The sequence below is a fragment of the Chelonoidis abingdonii genome, chromosome 1, assembly GCF_003597395.2.
Source record: "Chelonoidis abingdonii isolate Lonesome George chromosome 1, CheloAbing_2.0, whole genome shotgun sequence".
NCBI classification, from domain to species: Eukaryota; Metazoa; Chordata; order Testudines; family Testudinidae; genus Chelonoidis; species Chelonoidis abingdonii.
Window position 1 is genome coordinate 255,953,746 of NC_133769.1, and position 24,557 is coordinate 255,978,302.

At 43.3% G+C, this 24,557-nt stretch overlaps 1 protein-coding gene across 1 annotated transcript in view; it reads left to right on the forward strand.

Moving 5' to 3' along the window:
- The first annotated feature begins 15,398 nt into the window (after nt 1-15,398).
- The window catches only part of LOC116829118 (pinopsin-like), a 111,301-nt gene continuing 102,142 nt past the window's right edge, over nt 15,399-24,557 (forward strand). The window contains exon 1 of the mRNA XM_032787745.1: nt 15,399-15,744. Within this exon, the coding sequence (XP_032643636.1) occupies nt 15,399-15,744 (346 nt within the window). The remainder of the gene's footprint in view (nt 15,745-24,557) is intronic.

The window sequence follows — 24,557 nt, forward strand, 5'->3', positions numbered from 1 at the left end:
ACTCCAGTCCAATTTAAGCCTGCAAGTGAATTGGACAACAGCTGGTTTGTTTAAGGAACTTAAATCAACTACAAAACCCCAGCTTTTCTGAGTCCTCCAGGATATTGAGTAAAAGCATCCTCAAGGAATAAGACAGATTATAAGAATACTTCAGTGAAACAACAGAGACAAGGTGGGTAAAATAATATATTTTACTAGACCAATTTCTGTTGGAGGAAGAAATAGGCTTTTGTGTGCTACAGAGCTCTTTCTCAGGTCTGGGAAGATAACCAGAGTGTTCAAGATAAATACCGGGTGGGTCAGATTAAGCATCACATGCATCATTTAAAATGAAGTGGGCAATTAAGGGTTAGCAGGAAATAGAGTGTGTTACAAATTGTTGTAATGAGCCATGTATCTCTCGAGTCTGTGCGTTTTGGTATCCAGCAGAGTTATGAATTTAAGTTCCCAGGCTCATCTTCTGAAATGGTTGTGTAGGTTTCCTTTGAGGATGAGAAGTCAGATATAAAGTGATTGCTTTGTGAAAAGTATTTGTCTATGGGTGATAGGGTATTTTTGTCTTTCATCATTTTTCTGTGTGACTTCAAATTCACTAACAGAAGTTTGGTAACTAGTGATCCCGACAGTGGGACTCTATGTCCTAGCAACCCCTAAGAGCAGACTAACCATTTTATGGCTCTCAATAATTCTCACTACTCAAACATAAAGAATAATCTGGTGGTTAAAGTTAGGAAATCTGGGTTTTATTGCTGGTAGAGCTGGCTGAAACTTGGAGGTTTCGGTTCTCAAAAAAATGAGGTCTTTTGGAATTTGCTTTTGTTCCAAATTGGATTGAAACCAAATTTAACATTTTTTTCCCCATGAATTTACAAATCCAGGAAAATTTAATTTTGGAAATACCAAAACATGGTGTTTCTGAGACAAAATAAGAAAAATTGACATCCTTGTCAGTTTTATAGCTGCCTTAGTGAACCCAACAAGAAGGTTTATTTCATTCTGCAGCTGCCCAGACTTTCAGGGTCTGAGGCTTTAGGGAACCCCCACCACAGACTTCAGGACCTCCAGGTTCCTTGCTGCAAATTTGGGAGTCAAGCTGCTGCTAGAGCCAGGATACCCAGGATTTTAAGGCTCCTGGCTCTAAGGATTGCCAGGCTTTTTGCCTAACTTTTGTTGAAAACTTTATGATTCAGTCTATTGGCTGGAGTTGTTTGTGGAAAAAAAATGCAGACTTGGTCACCTCAAATCATTTAACATATTCATACAAATTTTCCTGAATTGCTTCAGTCAATTTTCTTTTGAAATATTTCAATATTTTGGTTTTAAAAACTTCATTTCAAAATTTCCTTCAATTTTGATTTTAAATTTTTTTTCAGAAACACTAACTTCTCAGTCAAAATTGACAGTGCATTTTGGATTGAATGAAATGATTTGCTTGACCTAAAAGGATGGTTGTATTTCCCCCTTCCACACACACACATACTTTTTGATTTGCCAATTAAAAAAAAATCACTGTAGCTTTTCCCTGAAATAAATAGTTTTTTCAGTTTTTCAGAACTGACCTGAAAAATCCAATTATTCACTCAGCTTTACATAGCACAACTGTGATACTTAAGCCATTGTTTGCAAAGCTCCTACCATTTCTATAGCATGAAACATCTGAAGATCTCAAAAGTATTATTGCAAATCTTCTGTTAATTGTATCAATGTTTAATCTTAGTTGTTATAGCTCCCTTTTGAGCTTTACAATCATATGCTTTGTGCACAAAAAGAGGATTATAAGCAGTTTCCATCTTGGGCTCAAGTCAACTATTCTCTCTCCAAAAGTCACAAAATAGGCTCTCTGTGCCATCCAAATTGTGTTTAAATGTGTATTCCAAGCCAATGTACCTGTCGTGCTGTATTCTTCAGATTGACTACTTGGGTTTGGAAGTATAGATTACAAACTGCTGTGACTTTTCTAAGATACTTCTGTTTGAACTAAAATATACAAAGAACCTTTTGAATAAGAAGCTCAAGACTTACAAATGACTCCAGTGTTTATGGATCTCTTTGTAACTGTGCACAGGCAGAAGGGAAAGGTTTCCCCCTATTTGATAGAGTTTCCCCCTATTTGTACTTATCAGGCAGGACAAAGTAATGTCATGATGCTGCATTGCAGAGTTGCAATGTTTGTGTGGAATGACGTTCACCTCATAACATCACTATGTATGGACATATCACTGCTTTGCAGTGACATTGTCATAACTCAGCATCACATTCTGAGGCCTGATATAAATCTAAGATTCTTTAATCGTCATGCAAGTAAGACTAATGGGACATAGGAGATAGTCATGACCTTGCGATTGTTTTTGTAAATTTCAGAACAGGTATCAATCTTAGCTTTGAGCTGCTCTGGAAGAATGGCTGAACGAGGAACAACAAGGTAGAGAGTACGGTAAATCCAGGACAGACCTGGACTCTCTAGGTAAACAATGGGTAAACTGGAGTAATTAGAATGAAGATACAGCAACAGAGCTAGAATGATTATATGTGTGTCAGAAGGTAGCTTATGGACCTCTTATGATTACAACATGTTAAGAGGTAAATTTTCACAGCAGGCAACAATGGGTGCACCTTCAGTTTCCTTCCCCCAAAAGCAACATTAGAGACCAACTAATTGACAACACTGATTTTTTAACAGGTATTTGTCAACCACCTACTGGAGTGACGTTGGCACCTTAGCAGACTTTGACAATCTCCAGTAACAATACACCTACTATCTTTTCACAAGATTTTGCAAGCCAAGAAGGATATGGTCCAAATCACAGGTCACAACACTGTTTCCCCAGGCACTCCACCCAGAACCTCAGCACCACACACCAAAACCCAAACAGAGATCATCTTGCATTTTATTGCCTGTCTCTTCTCCACTATCACAGATCTGCTGCTACAGGGGCTTCTGATCTGAGAAACCAAGGAATCTCATGGTGGCAAGGTGGGCATGTAAATTGTTTAGCAACCAGCTTATTGTTGACATAGGTTATTTGCAGGTGTATCCTGTTTTGAAAACTTATTCCTATCTTTCCTCTGGTTTGGAGACTTGATATTTAGGACTGAATTTTCAAAGTTTAGCACAAGAGACTGATCTGACCTGGTTTCATGAGACAATAAGGTTTCTTTAATGCCTGCAAAAGATCAATTTCATGCACATGAAAGGGCATTAGTATGTGTCAGTTGGTAACTCTGTATCTACTTGCACACTGATGCACCAAATTGAGGGTGCTGGATGCACATTCCTTATGATTTACATTGAAAAAATGGCCATTCAATTTTTTCCCCCATTTTGGGTTGCCCTCCACATAGTGGATCCATTCAGACTCACATGGAAAGGGGGGCCTTGAACAGCTGAAAATTGTAGGGGTTATCTAGTTCTTTTTAACTTACTTGCAAGGGGACTTCCAACCAGCAATTAGTGGAAATGATATATTGTCTCTTTGCTCACAGGACTGCAGGCTTGTGTTAGGTTTTCCCCAGCTTATTGCCTCAAGTAGCTTTTTTTCAAAGTATTTGAAAAGGTTTTCCCCAGCTTATTGCCTCAAAGCTTTTTTTGAAATACATTATTTATTGTCTGTATTATCAGGATGCCAGTCATAGATCAAGGCCCCATTGTGTTAGACACAGTTTAAAAACAAATACAAAACTCAAGCTTATCTCAGTTGTTTCTGTTTGAATTTCTGAATTAACTTCTCTTCTTGACCTGTTAGGTGCATCACACTAGCCATCTATCAGCCAGAGGAAGTGGAGAACTGCCTGAATCCAGTTTTATAAAGGATCTTGTTCTACCTAACTGAGGCGGAGTAGGAGGAGGATGTTCAACTGCAGGCTTTTACCTCCACTTACAATTTTAAAAAGCCTCATGTTAGCAGCTCAGGAAGAAATGGAGCTAGCAGCGGTTATGTTAAGGTATAGCCCCAGAATAATTTTCTCTATAAGGATTTTGTCTACAGATGCACTCCCCAGAGTCTTTTTTCCCTATTAGAAGGAATTATTGATGGTATAAGTTTTTGAATTTTAAATATATATTGTATTTTTTTATCTTTTTTGCACAATATATACTTCAGCACAGAATAACCCTAAGCCTGGAATTGTCTGCTTTACCCAAAGCCATGAAAGTTCAAAAATAGACAAAGCTGCACCTGGCAAATGTGGATAAATCTGCAAACAGATAAGTCATGTAAAATAAGTCTCTCTGATGGCAAGATTCACAAAGGGATTTAGGCTTACTGATGCTGAGCATCACAATGATTAATTTTTAAGTGCCTAGAAAATCCCAGGAATATCACTGGGTTTCACAAAGCCTGAGTTAGGTGCTTGAGATCCCTGTATATTGATGGCAAGAAAGAGAAGGGCTTTAGAATGGAATTCACAAAAGACAGCCTGCTAGGGAGAGAGCCACCTAAACTAGCCGATGAGAAATGAGGACCAGATAGAGGGATGGGATTTAGCACACACCTAACAGAGAGAGGTATCTAAATCTGGGATGTAGGAACATGCCTGCCTCTGCTTGGGATTCATGCTAGGAACCCTTCTATAGGAGTCAGGTGGCTCAGGCACAAAGTGTTACTTGTGAGAATGAGCTTCTAATCCACACAAAACAGCAGTGGCAGCAGGAGGAGGTGGGGGTGGTGCCCATTTTATAATCTGTGGTCCAATGGTTAGAGCGCTCCTCTGGGATGGGAAACTTGTATTTATATTTCCCCCATCGCCATCAGAGGGGAAGAAAGATGTGGGAGACCATCCCACAAATCATCAGGACTCAGCCCTAAGCACTGAGGTATGGGATATTCTGATGTGGGGCTCCCTCAGTCTCATCTGGTGAAACATCTTCCACTGTGGATAAAAACTTGGATAGTCATTGGGCCACAGAAGTGAGAGAGTGACTCTGTCACCTGGCAGTTAGAAGGGAAGTCCTAGGATCCAGTTCTTCTGCTCCAGTTATAGTTTAATTTGCCTTTAGCCAATATTACTGTTTCCCCAGTGTAGACAATCAGTTCCCCCCTTGTCTGTGGGTCTTTCACACCCTAACAAGAAGGGGAGAAGGGGCTTATTAGCCCTGAGGGAAAGTCCCTTCACCTCCTGCCCTAAATTGATGAAGTCCAAAACTGCAGAGTTAACTTTTGCAATCCTAGTAGAGAGAGATAAGGGACTAGCAAGAAATATTGGAAATCCAGTTTATCTCTAGCTGTAAAGACCTACATTTTATCCCACACACTTTGACCAAATTGTATTACTCTGCAACGTTAAATATTCAGGAGCTGGGTTCCTCAGTCGCTGCAGGTGTATTTTTCTTCTTGTCTTGAAGGAATGATCTATCTACAACCAGCTTCACATTATCACTGTACTCAGCTCTCTCACTCCAGTGTGTAACTCAGTAAGTCAGGTGACGCAACTCAAAAGTAAACCCACAGAGCCCGTGGGAATATCGGCATGCCGAACAGCACATACTGGGAGGATCTGTGCTGAAAGCCTGAATTGTGGATTATCCACAGCGCAGGTCATTTGGATTGCTGAATAATCTCGTGATCTCACTTTCGCTTTCCAAAATGGCCTTTCAACTAGCAATTGATTGCTTCTCTCTTCAGAGACGAATTTTCCCTCATTCCTTGTTTTCTGCTCTGGCAAAGCGTCTTCTCCTAAAGGGGGAGGCTGCTTGCTGGGCTTGTTATTATTTAAACGGTGCGAGACCCAAACCCTGAAGTTTGAGAGACAAAACTCTCCCAATTCGATCATTTCCTAAAAGGCACACAGAGCCCACCCTGGGGGCTGAATAGGTATTGCCGGAACGCTTCTGATTAAAGGAGCAACAGGGGACAGAAAGTGCCAGCGATTTCAGACTGAACAGTGTCCAGTCCTCTTTCTGCCCAGCTGGTTCTTATGCGCACGGGGCAACAACAAGGCAGTTTGTCAGCTTTGGCTTGGTGTATTCCTGGACGTTTTATCTCAAGACAATCTTTAGTTAAAGATTAATCTTTCATTCCGGACCCCAGGATAGTGCTGGAGTTGACAAACCCTAGCAAGAGCATAAAGCTGCAGCCTCCTCTGGCTCGTAGGAAAGGGAAGGAGCCAGGGCACTGAGATGCTGAGCTCCGCAAGCTGTTGCATACAGAGAAGGGCGGCCGGGGCGGAAGAGTGTCTCCCAGAGGATCAGCCCCCCCTCCCCGCGGATGTGCACACAGAAGCCAAACGCTAAACAGGATAAGCAGCCCCCCTCCAGGCACACAGATGTGCGCGTCTGTCACCTCTCTTTGGGCACGTGGAGCCGAGCTGGATGTCAGTGCCAGGGGCCGCGGCCACAGTTTGAGCTCTGGCAGCGGCGTCTCTTGCAGCAGCAGCAGCAGCTGCTACCCCAGTTCCTTTGAGTGGGGCTGCGTGTGCAGCTTTCTATGCAAGGCTCCCGGCTCCTAGCGCCCCGCGCCGGATCCTGCCAGCGCTCTCCCTTCAAAGCTCCCGCCGCAGGAGGATCAGCCCGGCCAGGGCCTGGGCGGGCACAGAGAGGAGCTACAGGAAAGGTGCGCGCCCCGGGGCGGAGGGAGGCTGCTCAGGGGAAGGGGGTTCGGCCCCCGCCCCCAATGGGCAGAGAGCCGGGCGGAGCCGGGCCGGGGGGCTAGGGATCGCGGGGCTGAGCCGCTCGCCCTTTTAGAGCGCTGGCTTGACGGGCGCCGGGCGCGGTGACTGGAGTCGCGCTTCCCGAGCCGGCAGCGCCGAGCCCCCTGCCCGCAGGGAGCGGGGCGGGAAACGGAGACTCAGACTCACCGGCCGGCCCAGTTGGCGGGGACCCTCCTTGCGGCGCGGGCGTCGGGGCGGCCGCTGAAGGGGTGGCAGCGGCCGGCTTCGCTTCCCCCGTATGGCTCGGGAGCCGCACAGCCCCCAGCGCCCCGGAAAGGAAGTAGCGTTTGCACAGACCTCCGGCCCGGCTGAGACCCCGCTGTCCCTCTTCGGCGGTGCTGCGGTGAGTGCGGAGGGGGGGATTAAAACGGCCAGGAGCCGCCTTTCTGGTTTGAGGATTAGGGGGGCTAATCCGTTTTCCGTAGGAGTCGTCAGGCACCTTCCGACTCTGCCCCTCTGCAACATGCTGATAGCACATTAAATGAGGCAGGGTTCTTCCGATCAGAATTAATTTTTCAGTTACAATTTCTTCAGCCTTGTTCCTGCCCATAATTGAGAAACCTGCATGTAACTTTCAGATATGATTATGTTTTCTAATTCCTTGGACTGCGGGGTAGCAGCCTGCACGGAATTGCAGGAGATTACATCTCCTCTACATCATATCTAAGAATCACCGTGCTGAAGACGTTATTTTCTTTAAATCCTGACTTCTAAACAGATGTAGACGTATTTTTCTACGTGCCAGATTAAAATTATCTGAAAAAATCTATAAAAAAGTTTTAATAAATCAGAGTAAGTCACAAACAACGATTTAGCCAGTGTTGTATTTCTTTCTCTGGCATTTGACCACACATATTTACTCTGCTGGCAGATGTGAGAGAGTTTAAATGCTTGGGCAGTTTTAAGGTACTCAGTGAAGATGCTGTCTATTAATCTGTTGAAGAATTGCCCTGTTGTAGCTGGTAAAGCCTAAAATAGCATCCCAGAGTTACTCCCAAGTCCCAAAAATGGCACCTCTTCATTACTTTTGCTCAATGCTGAACTGTGTTGTCTAGTTCGCAGTTAGAATTGAAGTATACTGACAATTGCTTGCTTTTCCTGGTTGAATAACAAAGATCTCTAGGGTGTGACTTTAATTTTTAAGGTGCTAAAGAGGTGGTCCAGCTACAAGGGTGGCTCAGAGTTTTCCTGCAAGCCATTCATCCCCCCCCAGCTTTAATATTAAAAAATTCCTTGCCCATCTGAAGAACTAATACATTTTCCCCTAAGCATGATAGGCAATCTAGTCTAGGTTTTATAGTTTGTTTTACTACATTAGTGTAAAGAGGGCAAAGTTTTCAAATGTGGTTTCTCAAGTTAATTATCTAAACAAGTAGTCTGATTTTCGGAGGTTTGGGGACCCAGCAATCAATGGGATCTGAGAGTGCTTCAAAAAATTTGGCCCGAGTTCTGTTTCTTAATTGTTTTTAAACACCTGAATCTAAATTGTTCCTGTGCCATCAAATGTCACTTTGGACATGTACAAGTCTCTGCCATTCCTGCCATCTCCATGTATCTTGAGTCATTCTTTAAGAGTCCCATAAATTCTCTCTCTCTCTGAGTAGTATTCAAGAGGGATTTTTTTGATCTGCCCCTTTTGTATGTGGAGAACTCAAATAATTGTACTAATTTGGTTTGCCATATATAAACTAAAAGGTAAGATCTGATCATGTTGGTATTTACTATTTTTATTCAACAGATTAAGATAAATGGTGAATGTTCGTTAATCCAGCGTAAACTCCAAGAAGTAGTTGTTTGCATCTTTAAAAGACAGTTTTAAATGTTACATTTTTCAATACACTTTTATGCTGGATAAATGTATTTAAGTTAATTTTTTTAAATGAACCACTGCACTTACTGTGAAATCTTAAATCAGGAAACTGTTCAGGGCTATATCCACAACCAGCAACAAGTTTGTTATACTGCTCTGATGCGTACCAAAAGAATTATTTTTTTTTTAATTTTATTTTATTTGCAAGAGGTTTTGGACATCTAAATGTTTTTCTTTATAGTTTTATCAACAATTAAGTTTGGAAGTGAATCGAGGACCATTCTCTGCCATGGTTTACAACTTTGCAAGATAATGTAGATTAAGGATCCCTCAACTGGAAATAAAGAAGTGTAATTTCAAAAATATAAACAGAAACCCCTTAATGCTAGCAAGCTCAATAACTTTCAAATCACAAGCTACATCCTTCTCTTTGGGCAAAGTTGGAAGGAATGGTTTAATCAATGCAAAGCACAGATCATACTTATTTCTCTCTTTTCCCACAAGATTGCTTCAGAAGAAACTGCTAGCAATGACGGGAGTCCCCTGCATTCAGCATCTTGTTGACTAGTATTTGTCAGAACTATTTTTAAAATTTGTAACATATAAAATAAAAAAATGCTCTGAGGCTCGTTGGTGACTTGTACTGATATCCAAGGCATTTCACTTGGCCAAATGTTTCAGATAATTTTCAGTGTTTTCCTTCCTGCCCAAAAGCAAGCTAATACAGAGAGACCTGGCAATACTGTTTGATGAACGCTATGCAATTCATTTACTAATGGTATTTTTTAAATGTTGGAAAGCCACTCAGAGATCTAATATTTAAAAAAAACAACAGAATTGACTGTTCAGTTAAGAATTTGCTAATCAGAAGAGGTGAAAAATCATACTGATGTAGGGCTCAATTTTGCATAGTGATAAAGTAAGTTGGCATTGAGAGTACACGAGCATCTTACAGCAGAACTGAGCACTTGGGAGGATCAAATCCATATTAATCAATTATATGCTAATATTAAGCCAGGATAAATCCAACTCGAGCTTTCAAATAAATAAATAAGAAAGCTGCCAGGCTTCATTCAACACCATTATTTGGCATGTGGTTTGTCTAAATCTATAAAGAAATTTAGGATATGGTACTGTATTTGTGTTTTTAATATGGAACCTATTCTTAGCTAGCACAGAACTTCAGACTTTCCCCATTAGATACCCCTATGTCCTCTTGGGGACTTAAGCAAACCTTACTCAGCCTGCTTTTTATTTTATCTGGCAGTATCAGCAGACATCCCCAATGTGTGTGGTTTTTTAAAAAATATTATTTTATTTCTTTAGCCAATACACAAGCTCTATGTTTCTGCATAGGAGCTATGTATTATTGGCATATACATAAGGAGTCTATTGCACTTTGCAGCGATGACAAACATATACCCTACCTTAAGGAGTTGATAGTCTGAGGTCCCAATTCTGCAAATATGCAAGTATGTTGCTTTGTGCACCAAGGATTTATTCATGAACTCAGTAGAGATTTTCCTCCTATGTAAAGTTACTCACATGCTTGTTTATAAGTTTGTAACCTGAGGCCTTGTCTATGCACAAAAATTGTATCATGTGTCGGTACGATTAAAGTGATACAACTCTTCTTGTTTAGATGAAATTATATTGGTATGAAAGTGCTTATACTGGTGGAATTTTTTTCCATACCACGTGAAAGAAAATAAGCTATACTGGTATAAAGGCACCTTTACACTAGTATAGGTGCATCCACACTACAGGTTGTACCAGTATAATTATTTTAGTTTAAAAATATCCCACAAGCCTAATTGAAATAGCTATACCAGAACAAAAATCTGTGTGTGGATGAACTTTGAAGCCAAATTCTTCAGTACAGTGGGTTGGGTATAAACAAAGACAGAGTTGCGGGGGGCTGAGAGCAGGATGAGTCTAAAACAAGTGGTGAGATGAAAAAGAGATGGGTAAAGCTGTATGGGAAATGGAAAAAAAATAAACTACATATTTTAGATTGATATAAATACAATTGTAAAAAACACTCATGAATAGTCTGTTCTTCAGATTATAGTGCTGGCTAACAGTTCCCCAGCACCTGTAAACCCTCCTTGAGCTCTTTCTTGGGGCAGTGTGACTGCTTTTTCTCGAAACTGAGCTGCATCTAATGGTCCAAACTAGGTTGAAATGAACCTCAGTTTTCACTGCAGAAGATGTGACATTCTTTTTAGATGACAAATCTGAGGAACTGTCTTAGATTGAGATGTCAATAGAGGAAGCTTTGGAACAAATTGATGATCAATTAAACAGTAATAAGTCACCAGGACCAGATGGTATTCACCCAAGAGTTCTGAAGGAACTCAAATATGAAATTGCAGAACTAATAACTGGTATGCAACCTATCGCTTAAATCAGCCTCTCATCCAAATGACTGGCAGATACCTAATGTAATGCTGATTTTGAAAAAAAAAAAAAAAAAAAAGCTCCAGAGGTGATCCTGGCAATTACAGACTGGTAAACCTAACTTCAGTACTAGACAAAATGGTTAAAATTATAGTAAAGAACAGAATCAGACAGTGTGAGTATATCTACACTGTAATTAGACATCTGTGCTGGCTGAGAGGCTGTTTAATTGCATTGTAGACTTCCAGATTTAGGCTGGATCCCAGTGTGACAGGTTGGATCACAAAAACCCCCTTGGGGCTGCCAATTGATGTTCCAAGACTACTTCTGTCCCTGCTTTCCTTGCCAGCTTGGGACTCCAGCACCCTGTCTTGTTAAGCCAGGCACGCCAGTCTGCTCCAACACAGACCCAGGGTCTGAACCATGTGTCCCAAAGCTGCAGACTTCACTGAAAGCAACCTGAAAAGCGTTCCTGTCTTTAACACTCAGATGCCCAACTCCCAATGGGGTCCAAACCCCAAATAAATCCGTTTTACCTTGTATAAAGCTTATACATGGTAAACTCATAAATTGTTTGCCCCCTATACCACTGATAGAGAGATATGCACAGCTGTTTGTCCCCTCAGGTATTAATACGTATTCTGGGTTAATTAATAAGTAAAAAGTGATTTTATTAAATACAGAAAGTAGGATTTAAGTGGTTGCTAGTAATAGCAGACAGAACAAAGTAAATTACCAAGTAAAATAAAATAAAACATGCAAATCTAAGCCTAATGCAGTAATAAAACTGAATACAGATAAAATCTTACCCTCAGAGATGTTTCAGTAAGCTTCTATCACAGACTGTACACCTTCCTAGTCTGGTCACAGTCCTTTCCATGGTACATTCCTTGTTCCAGCTCAGGTGGTAACTAGGGGATTCTCATGACTACAGGCTTCTTTGTTCTGTTCCACCCACTTTTATATCTTTTGCATAAGGCAGGAATCCTTTGTCCCTCTCTGAGTTCCCACCCCTCCTTCTCATTGGAAAACATCAGGTTAAAAGATAGATTCCAGTTCAGGTGACATGATCACATGTCGTTGTAAGACTTCATTACCCACTTGCCAGCACACAGGTATACAGGAAGACTTACAAGTAAAACAGAACTATCTACAGTCAATTGTCCTGGTTAATGGGAGCCATCAAGATTCCAAACCACCATTAATGGCCCACACTTTGCATAATTACAATAGGCTCTCAGAGTTATATTCCATATTTCTGGTTTCAGATATAAGAGTGATACATTTATACAAATAGGATGATTACACTCAGTAGATCATAAGCTTTGTAACAATACCTTACAAGAGACCTTTTGCATGAAGCATATTTTAGTTATGTTACCGAAATGTCGGGTCCGTCTAGCTGAGAGCCAATGACAGCCAGACAGGGATAAGGAAAGGTTGCTTTATTCTGCAGAAGAAAGGAGAGTTCTGTATCTTGGTACAAAAAAACTCTACTTCTCACAAAAAACAAGAATCTTTTATACACATTTACACACAGGCTTACACTGACTGCTACAGGGGACGGAACAGAAGGATCTTAATACGACCTCAGGGCTTCCTCGCATGCTATGGCATCCACCCTGAGGAATTACGAACAAGAATCTCAGTTCCGCCCACACACCTAACACCCAAAAGTATAAGACAGAAATACAGTAACCAGGTAACCAGAATATAACCAGAACCCAGGAAGTGTTTCCTTATCCTATTAGGGCTCACCTTATCGGAGCATGAACCCCAGGGGCCGTGGTGAAGTGAGGAAGAGGGGCTCCTAGTTCACCGCAGCCATCCGGAGTCCAATGTCAGAGCTAGAAGGGTCCCATCTGGGTCGCCAGAAACTGTTACTGAAATGTCGAGTCTGCCTAGCTGAGAGCCAGTGACAGCCAAACAGGGATAAGGAAAGATTGCTTTATTCTGCAGAAGAAAGGAGAGTTCTGTACCTTGATACAAAAAACTCTACTTCACACAAAAACCAAGAATCTTTTATACACATTCACACATAGGCTTCGGTCATGTTAGCATTTGATTGGTGGTTAGCAAACTCTGCACTTCTGCAATCTGCTCAGCAAAAACCGGCTTAGGACCAGCTTCAACTGCCTCAAGACCGATAAGGGAAGACAGTTCAAAAGTTCAGGCTACTGTGTCCGTGAGGTGTCTAATTTCCCCTAATGGTTGCCAGCTATTATAAAACTACTAGCTGTTAGGGGGTCGCTGCTGACTGTCACAGTTACATTATGTTCACACTCATCAGCATACTTTCATATAGAGTGCAACGCCACATCCAGACTTTAGGACCCTGCGAGGTGAGCCTCAGAGTTTGGGCTGGACCATTGGTCTGACCAGTATGGCCGTTCTGATGTTAAAACTGTTGGACTCTCCTGCTATGAAATTTTATTGTCCAAAAAATGCTTAATATAATAAATCTATATCTTGTTTACCTCTGCATTTTGTTCCTGCATACTTCCCTGCTACTGCTCTAAAGTTACTTCTAGTTGTGTTTAAAGCACATCTCATTTACAGAACAGAACCATTCATTTTCCCTTCATTGGGAAAGCCCAGGACCAGACCTGTCCAGGACAACTTAAAAAGGTATTGTCAGGGCTCCAAACATATACTTTTCCTTGGCTTTACCACTTAATTTTATCAAACCAAATTATTCTACTTCTGATAAAAGGGAGATGTGCAGGAAAAGTTAACATTTTGAATTGTAAGTTAATAATGAAAATGGCTCCTGAAAAGCATCTATATTTTATAATTCACAAAAGTAAAGTCATGATACATTGTGTACTTTAAATAAAATCATTACAGTAATGAGATGGATGTAGCAATATGATTGTTTAGAAGTGCACAATGACTTTGGAAGTATGGTACAGTATGAAGAAAAAATACTTGCTAGAAAAACACATCATGACACCAGAGAGACATTGCATGAAACAGCTAAACAGAATTTTTAGTAAACTCTGTTTAGCTGTTTTGTGCCATACCTTTCTGGTGTCATGATCCATCTTTCTATCAAGTACTTCTCAGAGAAACTACTGGTTAGGAGCAATACAAGGGATAACACATTTCATTTATGAATAACATGGGAACACTTGGCATCTGAAACAGAAATTTTAACTCCCCTTTTTTAATTTATCTTTTTAGTTCCGGAAGCTAAAGATACCATGCACTTTTTAAATTTGGAATGGAAATCTGTATGACATCATAACTGTCCTTTTACTTCCCTTTTAAGAAAAAGATCTATGTAAAATAAGAATATAGATTAATTATGTTCTCAGCAACCTGTTCTGAAAGCGGTGGCTAAAGAGTTAATACCTCTTTCATGATATTGTGCTTTATTAGTTTCCTTTTTCTTTGTGTTATAGTCTCTGTGGTATTACTTAATTAAATTTTAATTGAACAAATACAATATTTATATAATGAACATATGATATACATTTTTAAGCCTTGTGAGGGGAAAAAGCATTGAGAAGCTGGTTGAAGTCTATGAATAGTGGAGACGAACGTCTGATAGCCAGTGAATGCGGTAGATATGAAATAGATCTCATAGGTCTTTCAGTCTTGCAACATGTTTTATCTTCAAGGAATGCACTAACAGTGCTGCTGCTTGGTTATGAAAACTCTCTTCCTTTTTCCCTTCAGATTCTTAGTAATCAGTGCGTACGTATGGTATAGTAGGTTCCCCCATCCTCCCAAGGCCCCAGTCAGGACTGAGACTTCACTGCATAGGAAACTGTATGAACACAGCAGGAGAGACACTGGAGTGCTTAAATAAAATCATATTCCTTATTAAATATTTTCTCACGCTAGTGCCTGTCTTATAAAGTGCCTAAGTGATCTTTTGCATAACAAACTGCTGGCTAGAGGGAAGCCTTCTAGAATAGCTTTCATAAATGCAAAAAGCACTCTAAGACCTCAGATAACTGATTTTATTCATGCAGAGAGAAAACAAAAGACTGAGTTTTAACAAAAGTTCTTCTTGCCAAAGGGGAAGAACTGTTAACAGACAATGTAGCCTCTTGGTATTGATATGAAAAGAATTGTCTTGGATGTAATGCTTGTTGTTTTCTTTCTGTGTGTGCAGGATGTTTTTGTCATGAAGAACCCATTTGTGACAATGGGACTGATCACAATTACTAGAAATTGCTTTGCTCTGAAGATCTGGCTGCTCTTTAAGATGCCTTCTACCTTTGATCTAAAAGTAATCATCTGAAATAGTCCAATTTTAAAATAACGATGGTGCCCTTGAACCTTTCAGTCTCTTCTGTTATGCAGCCTACGAGTTTCATAGACAAATGATTACAAAATGAGCACTATTGAAACACTATTTTCTATTATTAACACTATTTTCTATTATTGACAGTCAAAAAACAGTTTGCCAACTGACTGAAGACCACAAGAATCTAGTGTTGATTTGTATTGTAATGGAGAGATACTTCTGTAAAGTGGCGAGAAGATCTGAGAGTAGAACACTTAATATTTCTGCACTCTCCAGCCTACTATAATGTCAGAAATGAGTACCAACTGGACAGCCAACCTGAGCTTTGGAGCATCTACAGATCCTCATGAGCCAAGATCTGGACTCTCTAGAACAGGGCACACCATAGTGGCTGTTTTCCTTGGATTTATCTTGGTATTTGGCTTCTTGAATAACTTGATCGTTCTCATACTCTTCTGCAAGTTCAAAACCCTGCGCAACCCTGTGAACATGCTACTGCTGAACATCAGTGCCAGTGACATGTTAGTGTGCATCTCTGGCACCACACTCAGTTTTGCATCCAACATCCATGGCAGATGGATTGGAGGAGAGTATGGTTGCATGTGGTATGGCTTTGTCAATTCCTGCTTTGGTAAGAGTTTAAAGATTTTGTCTTACATATTATTTGTAACATGGTGGATGTGGAAGGTGTATGTTTACCATCCGTGCAACTAGCACAGTTCTAAGACTTCCGGGTTTCTTAAGACCACACGTACCACTTTGGATTACACACCCCTGCAGTATTTGATGTATAGTCATGCTCCCATGCAGCATAATTTCACCAAATATGGCCCCCCTAGCCCCAAACTGATGCTCTACTGGTGGTAAACATCCAAGGCAGCCATCTTCCACTGGGCAATTGCCACTTTATCACAGTGAGCTGTCAGTAGTAAAGTGGCAGTATATAATTAAAGTGTATTTTAGATTGTCTGAAAATAGATTCTCGGCACTAAGATGGTCTTGTTTTTCAAAAACATATATCCAGGTCAGTTTGTCATCTTGCTCTGCCTGTCAGTTCTGTTTTTATGAGCCACCAATGTATTGAAATATACAAGAATTCTTTTCTCTGGATTACTTGGAGATCAGGTTTGCTGTATACTTTATGTAATGGAATTGTTATCCCCTTACTAACATTCAGTTTTGGTTGGCTAGCGCCCAGTACTAAAAGAATGGGGAGAGGCCAATGCTCCAGGTCAGCCTGACTGACAGGGATGGCAGGCTAATCAGGGAGTCAGGAGACCAGGGCGGATCCCATCCTCTGTGTGAGCTGGAATTGCCTGGGTCAGACAGAGTGGGGCCAACCTAAGGAGAAAGCAGGGGCCCAAGCTGAGCTGGAGAGCAGAGCCAGGCCAGCCAGAGGAGCCAGAAAAGCAGCCCAGGAAGCAGGTCAGAGCTGGGAGCAGAGTCACAGAAGCAGCCCATAGAGCAGACCTGTGGCTGCAGCCACAGAGCCAGAGGGGCCAGAGAAGCAGCCTGGGGGCTGGAGGCAGAGCAGCAGCATCAGTGCTAAAGCAAAGTAAAGCTGGAGCTAGAACAGTGGAGCTGGGGCTGGAGCTGGAGCAGTCTGAAGCCGAGTGTGGTGAGCAAGTGGGGTCTGCCAAGGAGGGACCCTGGGCAAAGGGCCCAGAGTAGAAAGACACCCTCAGCCAAGGGTCGTTGCAGGCCAGACTGGGAGGGGGATCTTAACCCAACGGGGAGCTGATGCTGGGAAGAAGGGTCCCACCACCCAAAGCCTGGAGGTGTGTGGCCACCACCAAAGCAAGTGTCCAACCCGCAGCATCCCTGCGGCATAGCCAGGGCCTGAGAAGAAGACCTGGGACCTACAGGGAACAGAGACTGCACTGCCCTGACATTCCAGAGACACTGTTTGTGATGTTCCCTGACACACAGCAGGGTGATGTTTTCTTTAACCTTTCCCATTTTTCCTTATTCTTTTTTAAATTAATAGTTTATTAAATAACTTGTATTTGTTTAACTTATATGTAATGATCAGTGGGTCAGGGAAGTGTCCAGTGCAGAGAGAGCACCCCGGAGTGCGGACACCCTAGCCTCTGTCTTAGGTGACCACAGCAGGGTTGAGGGCCCAGCCTTGTCGGGGTTACGAGGACTCTGCCAGACAGGAGAGTGGAAGGGGAGGCCTCAAGGACAGAGAGGCCTCTGGGTAAAGGAAGTGAAGGAAGTGGAAGTGAGGACTCGGATTCTTCCGCTAACCCATTTCACCGGGGTCGTGCAGAAGCCAGGAAAGCTCCCCACAATAGCGGTACCATTCCCACGCTTACATTTAGTACCCAGTCTGGTCACACAAATATATTAAGTATCAGAGGCCAATGGGGGCTGCAGGAATTGGCGTGGGCCGAGGGATGTCTGGCTGCGGCTTCCTGCCATCTCCATTGATGCTCCGCGAACTGCGGCCAGTGGGAGCTGCGATCAGCCGAACCTGCAGCCGTGGCAAGTAAACAACCCAGCCTGGCCTGACAGAGGGCTTATCCTGGCAGGCCGCATGCCAAAGTTTGCCGATTCCTAGTGTAGGCAATAGAACCAAGGAAGCAGTATTCCAGAAAAGGTCACAACGGGAAATCAGAAATTAGCTTTTTTTTTTTTGCTTTTTTTTTTATAGTTGGAAGTTATTGGCAACTCCTTTGCTGTTACAGAATGTTTTGTAAACTATTTCACCAATTTAAAGGACAATGAAGTGCTCCTTCAACGTAAATCCTGTGGTGAGAATTTTACACAGTTACTTATCACCTCTTTATTTTGCATTGTACGAATTAAGGAGCTCCATGGAGGTCACATCCCATTGACGTCTGTGATACTCGTTGGGGCAGGGACAATTTTGTTGTGTTTGTACAGCACCTAGCACAGTAAGATCCTGGTGTATGACTAGGGCTTCTAGTTGCTATGATAATATAAATAATAATGATGCCACTCAAGTCTCTGTCCATGCAGAGCTTGTTGCAGGAGCAAAGTCTTAATTCTCTTCTGTAGAAAGGTGTCACGTGGTTCACGCACCACGTCTTGCATCTCCTCCTGGCAGCTCTGGGGATTAACTCTTGCCAGACGCTGCCTCCTCTGGTGGTGTCTCTCCCCATCATCTCTTTCAGCCTGTGCCCCTCTCACTCCCAGAGTTGCAGCTTCCTGTCTGTGGCTGGGTCCTCTGGCCAGATCATTAAGGTCCTCTCCTTCCGGGGAAATCAAAGTCCTTCCAGACCAACTGTCTGGCTGGCATCTCCAACGTCCTGCACCACATCCCAGTGGCTAGTGTCGTCAGATGTTACTGGTGTGGTGCACTTCTCTGTTTAATGTTAACAGTTGGCTGCGTGCATGTGTTCCCCCTGTGTGCTTCCCTGGCTCTGCAGATCGCTGACACAGTAGACCCCAAGAGAACCCCCAATGACCTCTGACTCTGATAAGGTACAAAGGCACCCGGCCAGGTTTATTGCCAAACGAAGTACAGTAATAGTTTCCCGCAGACTCTATAGGACATACTACGAATATGTGCCCCCTGACAATGGACTGGCTCAGTCAGTGGCGAAAGTCTCCACTGCCCCCTAGGCTGGACAAAGACATCGCCCCAGGAATGCATTCTTATACACAGGTACGAACAAGTTACGCATCACTGCTGACGTATTGAGATGCAACCCCTCTACGTAGTAAGGTGCCGCCTCTCACCTTGTACGTGTTGGTTTGAACAAAATAACTATCCATCATATTACCCTTTTGCTCCTGTCTTTAGGATGGGTCAGACTGTTCTGGTACCATCCTGGCACATGTTTATATTACTAGTGCTTAGCACCTTTAAGGTATGTGTTTAATTGCAGCATCAGCCTTCTTGCCAGCTTCTGTGAGCAGGGCCTGCCTCTGGCTCACAGTTTAAGTTTGCTTTATGTTAGCAAAGTCTTGACCAATACTTTAGTTCAGGCCTTATGCCTCATACAGGGCCTCTGATATAAGGGCTTATGCTTCAGGGCCTCATCTTACCACAGCTGGTAGGGGAACCCAGGCCCACGCTCTAGACTGAGTTCCAGCCCAGGGAACCTATAACAACCAGCCAAGGTCTGTATGGTCCTATCCCTTGCCGCTGTTTTCCTGGGCTTCCCTCTCTCTGGGTTTGCCAGCCCAAGCTCCCTTGTCCCAGGGAGTGGCCATAGACTATGTCCTAACAACCTCTTTCTGCTCACAGCTCCTGGGCGTTATATGGGTCCCTCCTGTTCCAGGTAAGCCCCTTTCCAGTTTGTGACCTGCTGCCTGTCTTCTTCCTCAGGTGCAGTCTGGGCAGTTAATTGGCCTGCCTAGCCACTTTAATCGCTTGAGGCTTTGCGTGGGGTGGGCACCCATCACAAAAGAGTTCAACCCTACAAGGTTCTAAGCATCCTCAATTCCCACTGAAGTCAGTTAAGATTGCTTAGCATCTTGCTGGTTAGCACTCGAGACTGTGGTTTAAAGGATGCTTGTTATAAACAAGTCTGAAATGAAGCATAACCGGTCTTTTGTTTCAGAAGCTTTAGTTTCCTGGCTAGGCTAAAAGCTCTTCTTTCTGAGTGAGTAAACTTGACTCTCTCTTGCACTTATATGCCTGTAGTCATCACTGTGACCTAAATAAGTTTTCATGGGTGGTAGTTTCTCATTAAATATACATTGCTATTTTAAACTAATGAAGAAAAATGGTGACAACCAGTGGGAGTGCAGTTCAAGTGCATACAATACCATTATTTTTACAATGCCATTTCCCTCATGCCCCCAGAAATAAATATTGAAACCTACAGGGGATAATGTACTTTTAAAATTGTTCTCTTGAAATTTTAAAATTGGTGCTTGCACTCAAAACGCTTAGCTAAACACAACTTATAAATAACAGGGCCTCTGCTTGGACATAGTTTAGAAAGCCAAAATGCTTTTGTCTCATATTACTTTAGGACCACAAATGTTTGGGGAATCTTGAGCAGAGATGTTATTTTACCTCCGTACTTGGCAGTGGTGGTACTGCTGCTAGAATATCGTGTCTAGTTCTGGTGTCCACAAGTCAAGAAGGATGTTGATAAATTGCAGAGGGTTCAGAGAAGAGCCATGAGAATGTGCAAGGGAGTAGAACACATGCCTTATAGTGATAGATTGAGCTCCTTGAGTCCATTTAGTTTAATAAGGAGAAGATTATGGGGTGACTTGGTTACAGTTTATGAGTACCTACATGGGGAACAAATATTTAATAATGGGCTCTTCAGTCTGGAAGGGAAGGGTATAACATGATCCAGCGGTTGGAAGTAGAAGCTAGACTAATTCAGACTTGAATTAAGGTGTACACTTTTAACAGTGAGGGAATTAATCATTGGAACAATTTACCAAGAGTTATGGTGAATACTTCATCATTGGCAATTTTAAAATTAAATCCTCCTCCTGCAAGTTTACCCATTAATGTCACTGGTCACAAGATTGCAAGATTCACAAAAGGTGTTTAGTTGCTTAACCCCCAGACTTAGGCACCTAAGACCAGCTTTTGCTACACTGCAATCCACAAAACTCCCGCCAAACGCTGTAGGCACCTAATCTCACTCAGCACTTAAGGTTCAGGGGAACAGTTCCCTTGGTGCCTATGTTTTTGCCTTTGAGCATGCGCATAGCCACCTCCCTCTAAGTGTCTGGACACCTGTCTCCTGCCAAAACCCCAGGGTGACCCACAAAGCGAGGGAAAATAGGCATTCCTCCTGCCTATTTTGCACTTGGGGCCAGATCCAGTAGGCTTGCTTAGAGGCTGCTTAACTGATCAGATCCCATTCAAAATCTGGCTGGAGAAGTAGATGTGGTGGGGGTGGTGATAACTAACTCATTCTGTCTGCCAGATTCATTGTCACAAGAAATGCCTTAGGTGGCTGGGTTGCCTGACTCCAGGAGAGGGGCTCCTGGTTATAGATCACTGGCAGAGATAGGCACCTCCCTGCAGTCCAGACTTAGGGTATGTCCATACTGGAAAAAAGACCTATGGCAGCAAACATCAGCTCATCCCACGGGGCTAAAAAATTGCAGAGTAGACATTTGGGATCAGGCTGGAGCTGAGACCTTCTCCCCTCACTGAGAGTATGTCTACAGTACTTGCCAGATCGGCGGGCAGCAGTCGATCCAGTGGGGATCCATTTATCGCATCTAGTCTAGCTGAAGTTGCGTAACTTACCTTGATCTGCCCCCTAGTGAGACCAGGCCTGAGTTTAAGAGCCTGGCTCCAGCCTGAGGTTCAATGTCTACAGTGCTACTTTTAGCCATGCAGCACAAGCTTGAGTCAGTTGACCTGAGCTCTGAGACTCACTGCTGCAGATCTGTTTTTGCAGTGTAGATACTGAACTCAGTGAGAGGGCTGGGGTTTAAGACATAGGCCTCTAATCGCCATGATACAGCAGTGAGTGGGTGAGGTTCTGTGGCCTGCGTTGTGCAGGAGGTCAGACTAGATGATCATAATGGCCCTTTCTGACCTTAAAGTCTATGATTCTATCTCCCATGGGCTAGCTTAGGTAGTTCTGTGCCTAGCATGTTGGCTTTGGCTTTTGTGGATTGCAGTCTAAAGTGACTTTCTCTCCCCATTCGGTGTAAAGGGCCCCTAGGTGCCTACCTCAGGCTTTGTGGATCGCAGTGTTGTTCCTGTGATTTTTCTAGGCACTTGGAAGTTTGGTGTTGCGACACTCAGGGTCACACCTCCTAAGCCCCTTTGTGAATTCAGCTCCTGGTGAGGGTAACAAAACAATTTCCGCTTGATTTGGTTGTAACACAAGCAAACACCACGTACAACTCATGTAAGCCCTCTCGGCACAGTTACTCGTGTGCCTCTAAGCCTAATACATGTTAAACGTAGTCAGAGAGAAAAAGTAACACCGACACCACACAAAATAGTCTCTTACCAGTTTAAGCACCTGATCCAGCAAACCCATACTTACCTTAGTATTTACTCACGCTAGCAACTCCTGGGGGATGGGTTTGGAGACTTGGGCTGTGCGTATGTTGAAACAGGTTTGGTAATTTTGTAGGATATTCTTCGTTTTTATTTAAAAAGAATAACTAATTCTAGAGTAAGGCTGACACAATGAAAATACGCATTTAATAATACTAATGCAGTGACTAATACTACGGCCCTGATCCTGAACATTTCTCCACGTCTGGGTCCCTGCACTCCACATGGAGTCCTATTGAAGTCAATGCAGCACCATATAGGTGCAGGGCTCTTTCCCTTGCAGAGGAATTGGCAGGACTGGGGCCCATATTAGTATATCCTGACCACTGTGCTTATTAAAACCATTTTTCACATCTAAATGTGAGGCTCTGATCCCTGATTGAGATCTGGTGTCTGTTGACTAGGGCCGACTCCAGGCACCAGCATTCCAATCTGGTGCTTGGGGCGGCAGTCTGCAAGGGGCGGAAGTCCCTGTTGTTTCGCCCTCAAGCAGTGGCCGAATTGCCTCCGTGGGCGGCGGGGGCAGTCTGTGTGCCGTTAGGGCGGCAGGAGCGTTTCCGCGGTGGCTGCAATTTGGCAGCAGCTTCTATGTTTAGCTGTCTGCGGCGGCTTCAGAAACTGCCGCTGAATTGCTGCCGCTGTGGAAACAAACCTGCCGCCCTAAGGGCACACGGACTGCCCCCTCTGCCCACGGTGGCAATTCAGCGCGCTGCTTGAGGCGGCAAAAACTGTGGAGCCAGCCCTGCTGTTGACCTTTCTTCTTCCTCTTAAACTTTTACTGTTCTCTCCCCATTTTTCCTTTTAACCACATACTTTCCTGTTCAGAAGGTCCTGTTCCAGGACATTGGTTGCTGTTACTTTAGCATCTCTAGCTCCTATTGACAGCTTAAAAATATGGAATATTTGTCTAAATATGAATGTTCAGTAACTTACCATTTATTTCCAAGAGAAGATAACTCAAAACCTGCTTTAGAGCCTGATCCTTCATCCATTGTGCACCAAAACCTCCCCTTGGCTTTATTCAGAAAGTTTGGAATGCATAAGAGCTGGGACTTTAATTTGTACCCATGGGACATGTAGCCGGGGTCAGAAGCCGGGAGCAGTCTCCTGATAGCACCTTCTGTAAGTTTGTAAATCATATGCTGTAGGAATGGTGCAAAGCATTATAGCCTACAATAGTTATACCACACTGTTTGAAATATTAATATTGAATACTCATTCATCAATAGGGTAGGGAGTTGAGGGTGAGAGGAAGTGTCCTCATGTTAGGATATGTGATCATTCTCTGCCCTATTGCTACCTTTCAGATGACATTATTCAGCCTTTTTTTTAAAAAAAAAGGAAATCCTTGCTGATGTCGTGAGGTGTAGCTGTTCCTGCTAACATCATTACGCTCAGTGTGCCTCAAGCACAATGGCCAGGTCTCTGTTCATTGTCAGGTAGCTGTTGTTAGCACTGTCTGCTCTACCCAGTTCACAGCCTTTGGGGATTATGAAAACAATTGTCCTCATTTTGATAGAGGAAGGTCTGGAGCGTGTTACTTATCCACTGCTCAACAGCATGAAGACATATCAACAGTTAAGGGTGGCATGCAGTGGTGGATTAGCCAGTGGGGCCCATACCCAGGGGCCTCGGCCAATTGGAGGGCCTCGAAAAAATAGGCACCCCTGCATCCTTACCCCACTCCGCCTGCCCGGAACTCCTGCCAGGGAGCAGAGGAAGCCCCTGTGCCCTGACTCCTCTCTCCACGGCAGGAGCGCTGGGCGGGCAAGGGAAGCCCCCGCACCCCAATCCCACAGAAGTGCCGGGTGAGCAGAGTGGGGCAAGCCCCTGTACCCTGACCCATTTCCCTGGCAGGAGCTCCAGGGGCAGCGGGGGGGGTGGGACGCACGGGGATGGGACTGCAGGCAGAAGGAGTAGGGAGAGGCCCTCACTTACTTTGGCCCAGGACCCCACAATACCCTAATCCGTCTCTGGTGGCATGTAGTCTTTTTTTCTGTGCATTGGAAGTGATCGAAACACAGTAGCACAGAATGAGTAAACTGGGCAGTTGTGCTCAGTCTATAATGTAAGTTAGACTTCCTGACTGATTGCTAGCAGTTGTCTCTGTGTTGCTGTCAAGTTTTGTAAAACGTGTTCAGTCCATGTCCAGTCTGACTTAGGATATGTCCACGCTACAGAGTCTAAACGCAACCACATAATCCCATAGTGTAGATGTAGCCTACACCTATAGCAGGGTTTTTTTCACTGCCTCCTCTCATTCTTCCGTTGACATAGCTGTGTCTACACTGGGGGTTATTTCAACATGGTTACTTCGGTCAGGAATGTGGATTTTACACACTCCTGACTAATTTAGCTATGTCAACTTAACTTTTAAGTGTAGACCAGGTCTGTGTTCCCTCACACAAGCAATAGAACACGAAGCCCTGTTCTGTACTTGATACTCACTGAAATGGAGGAACTCATGATATTGT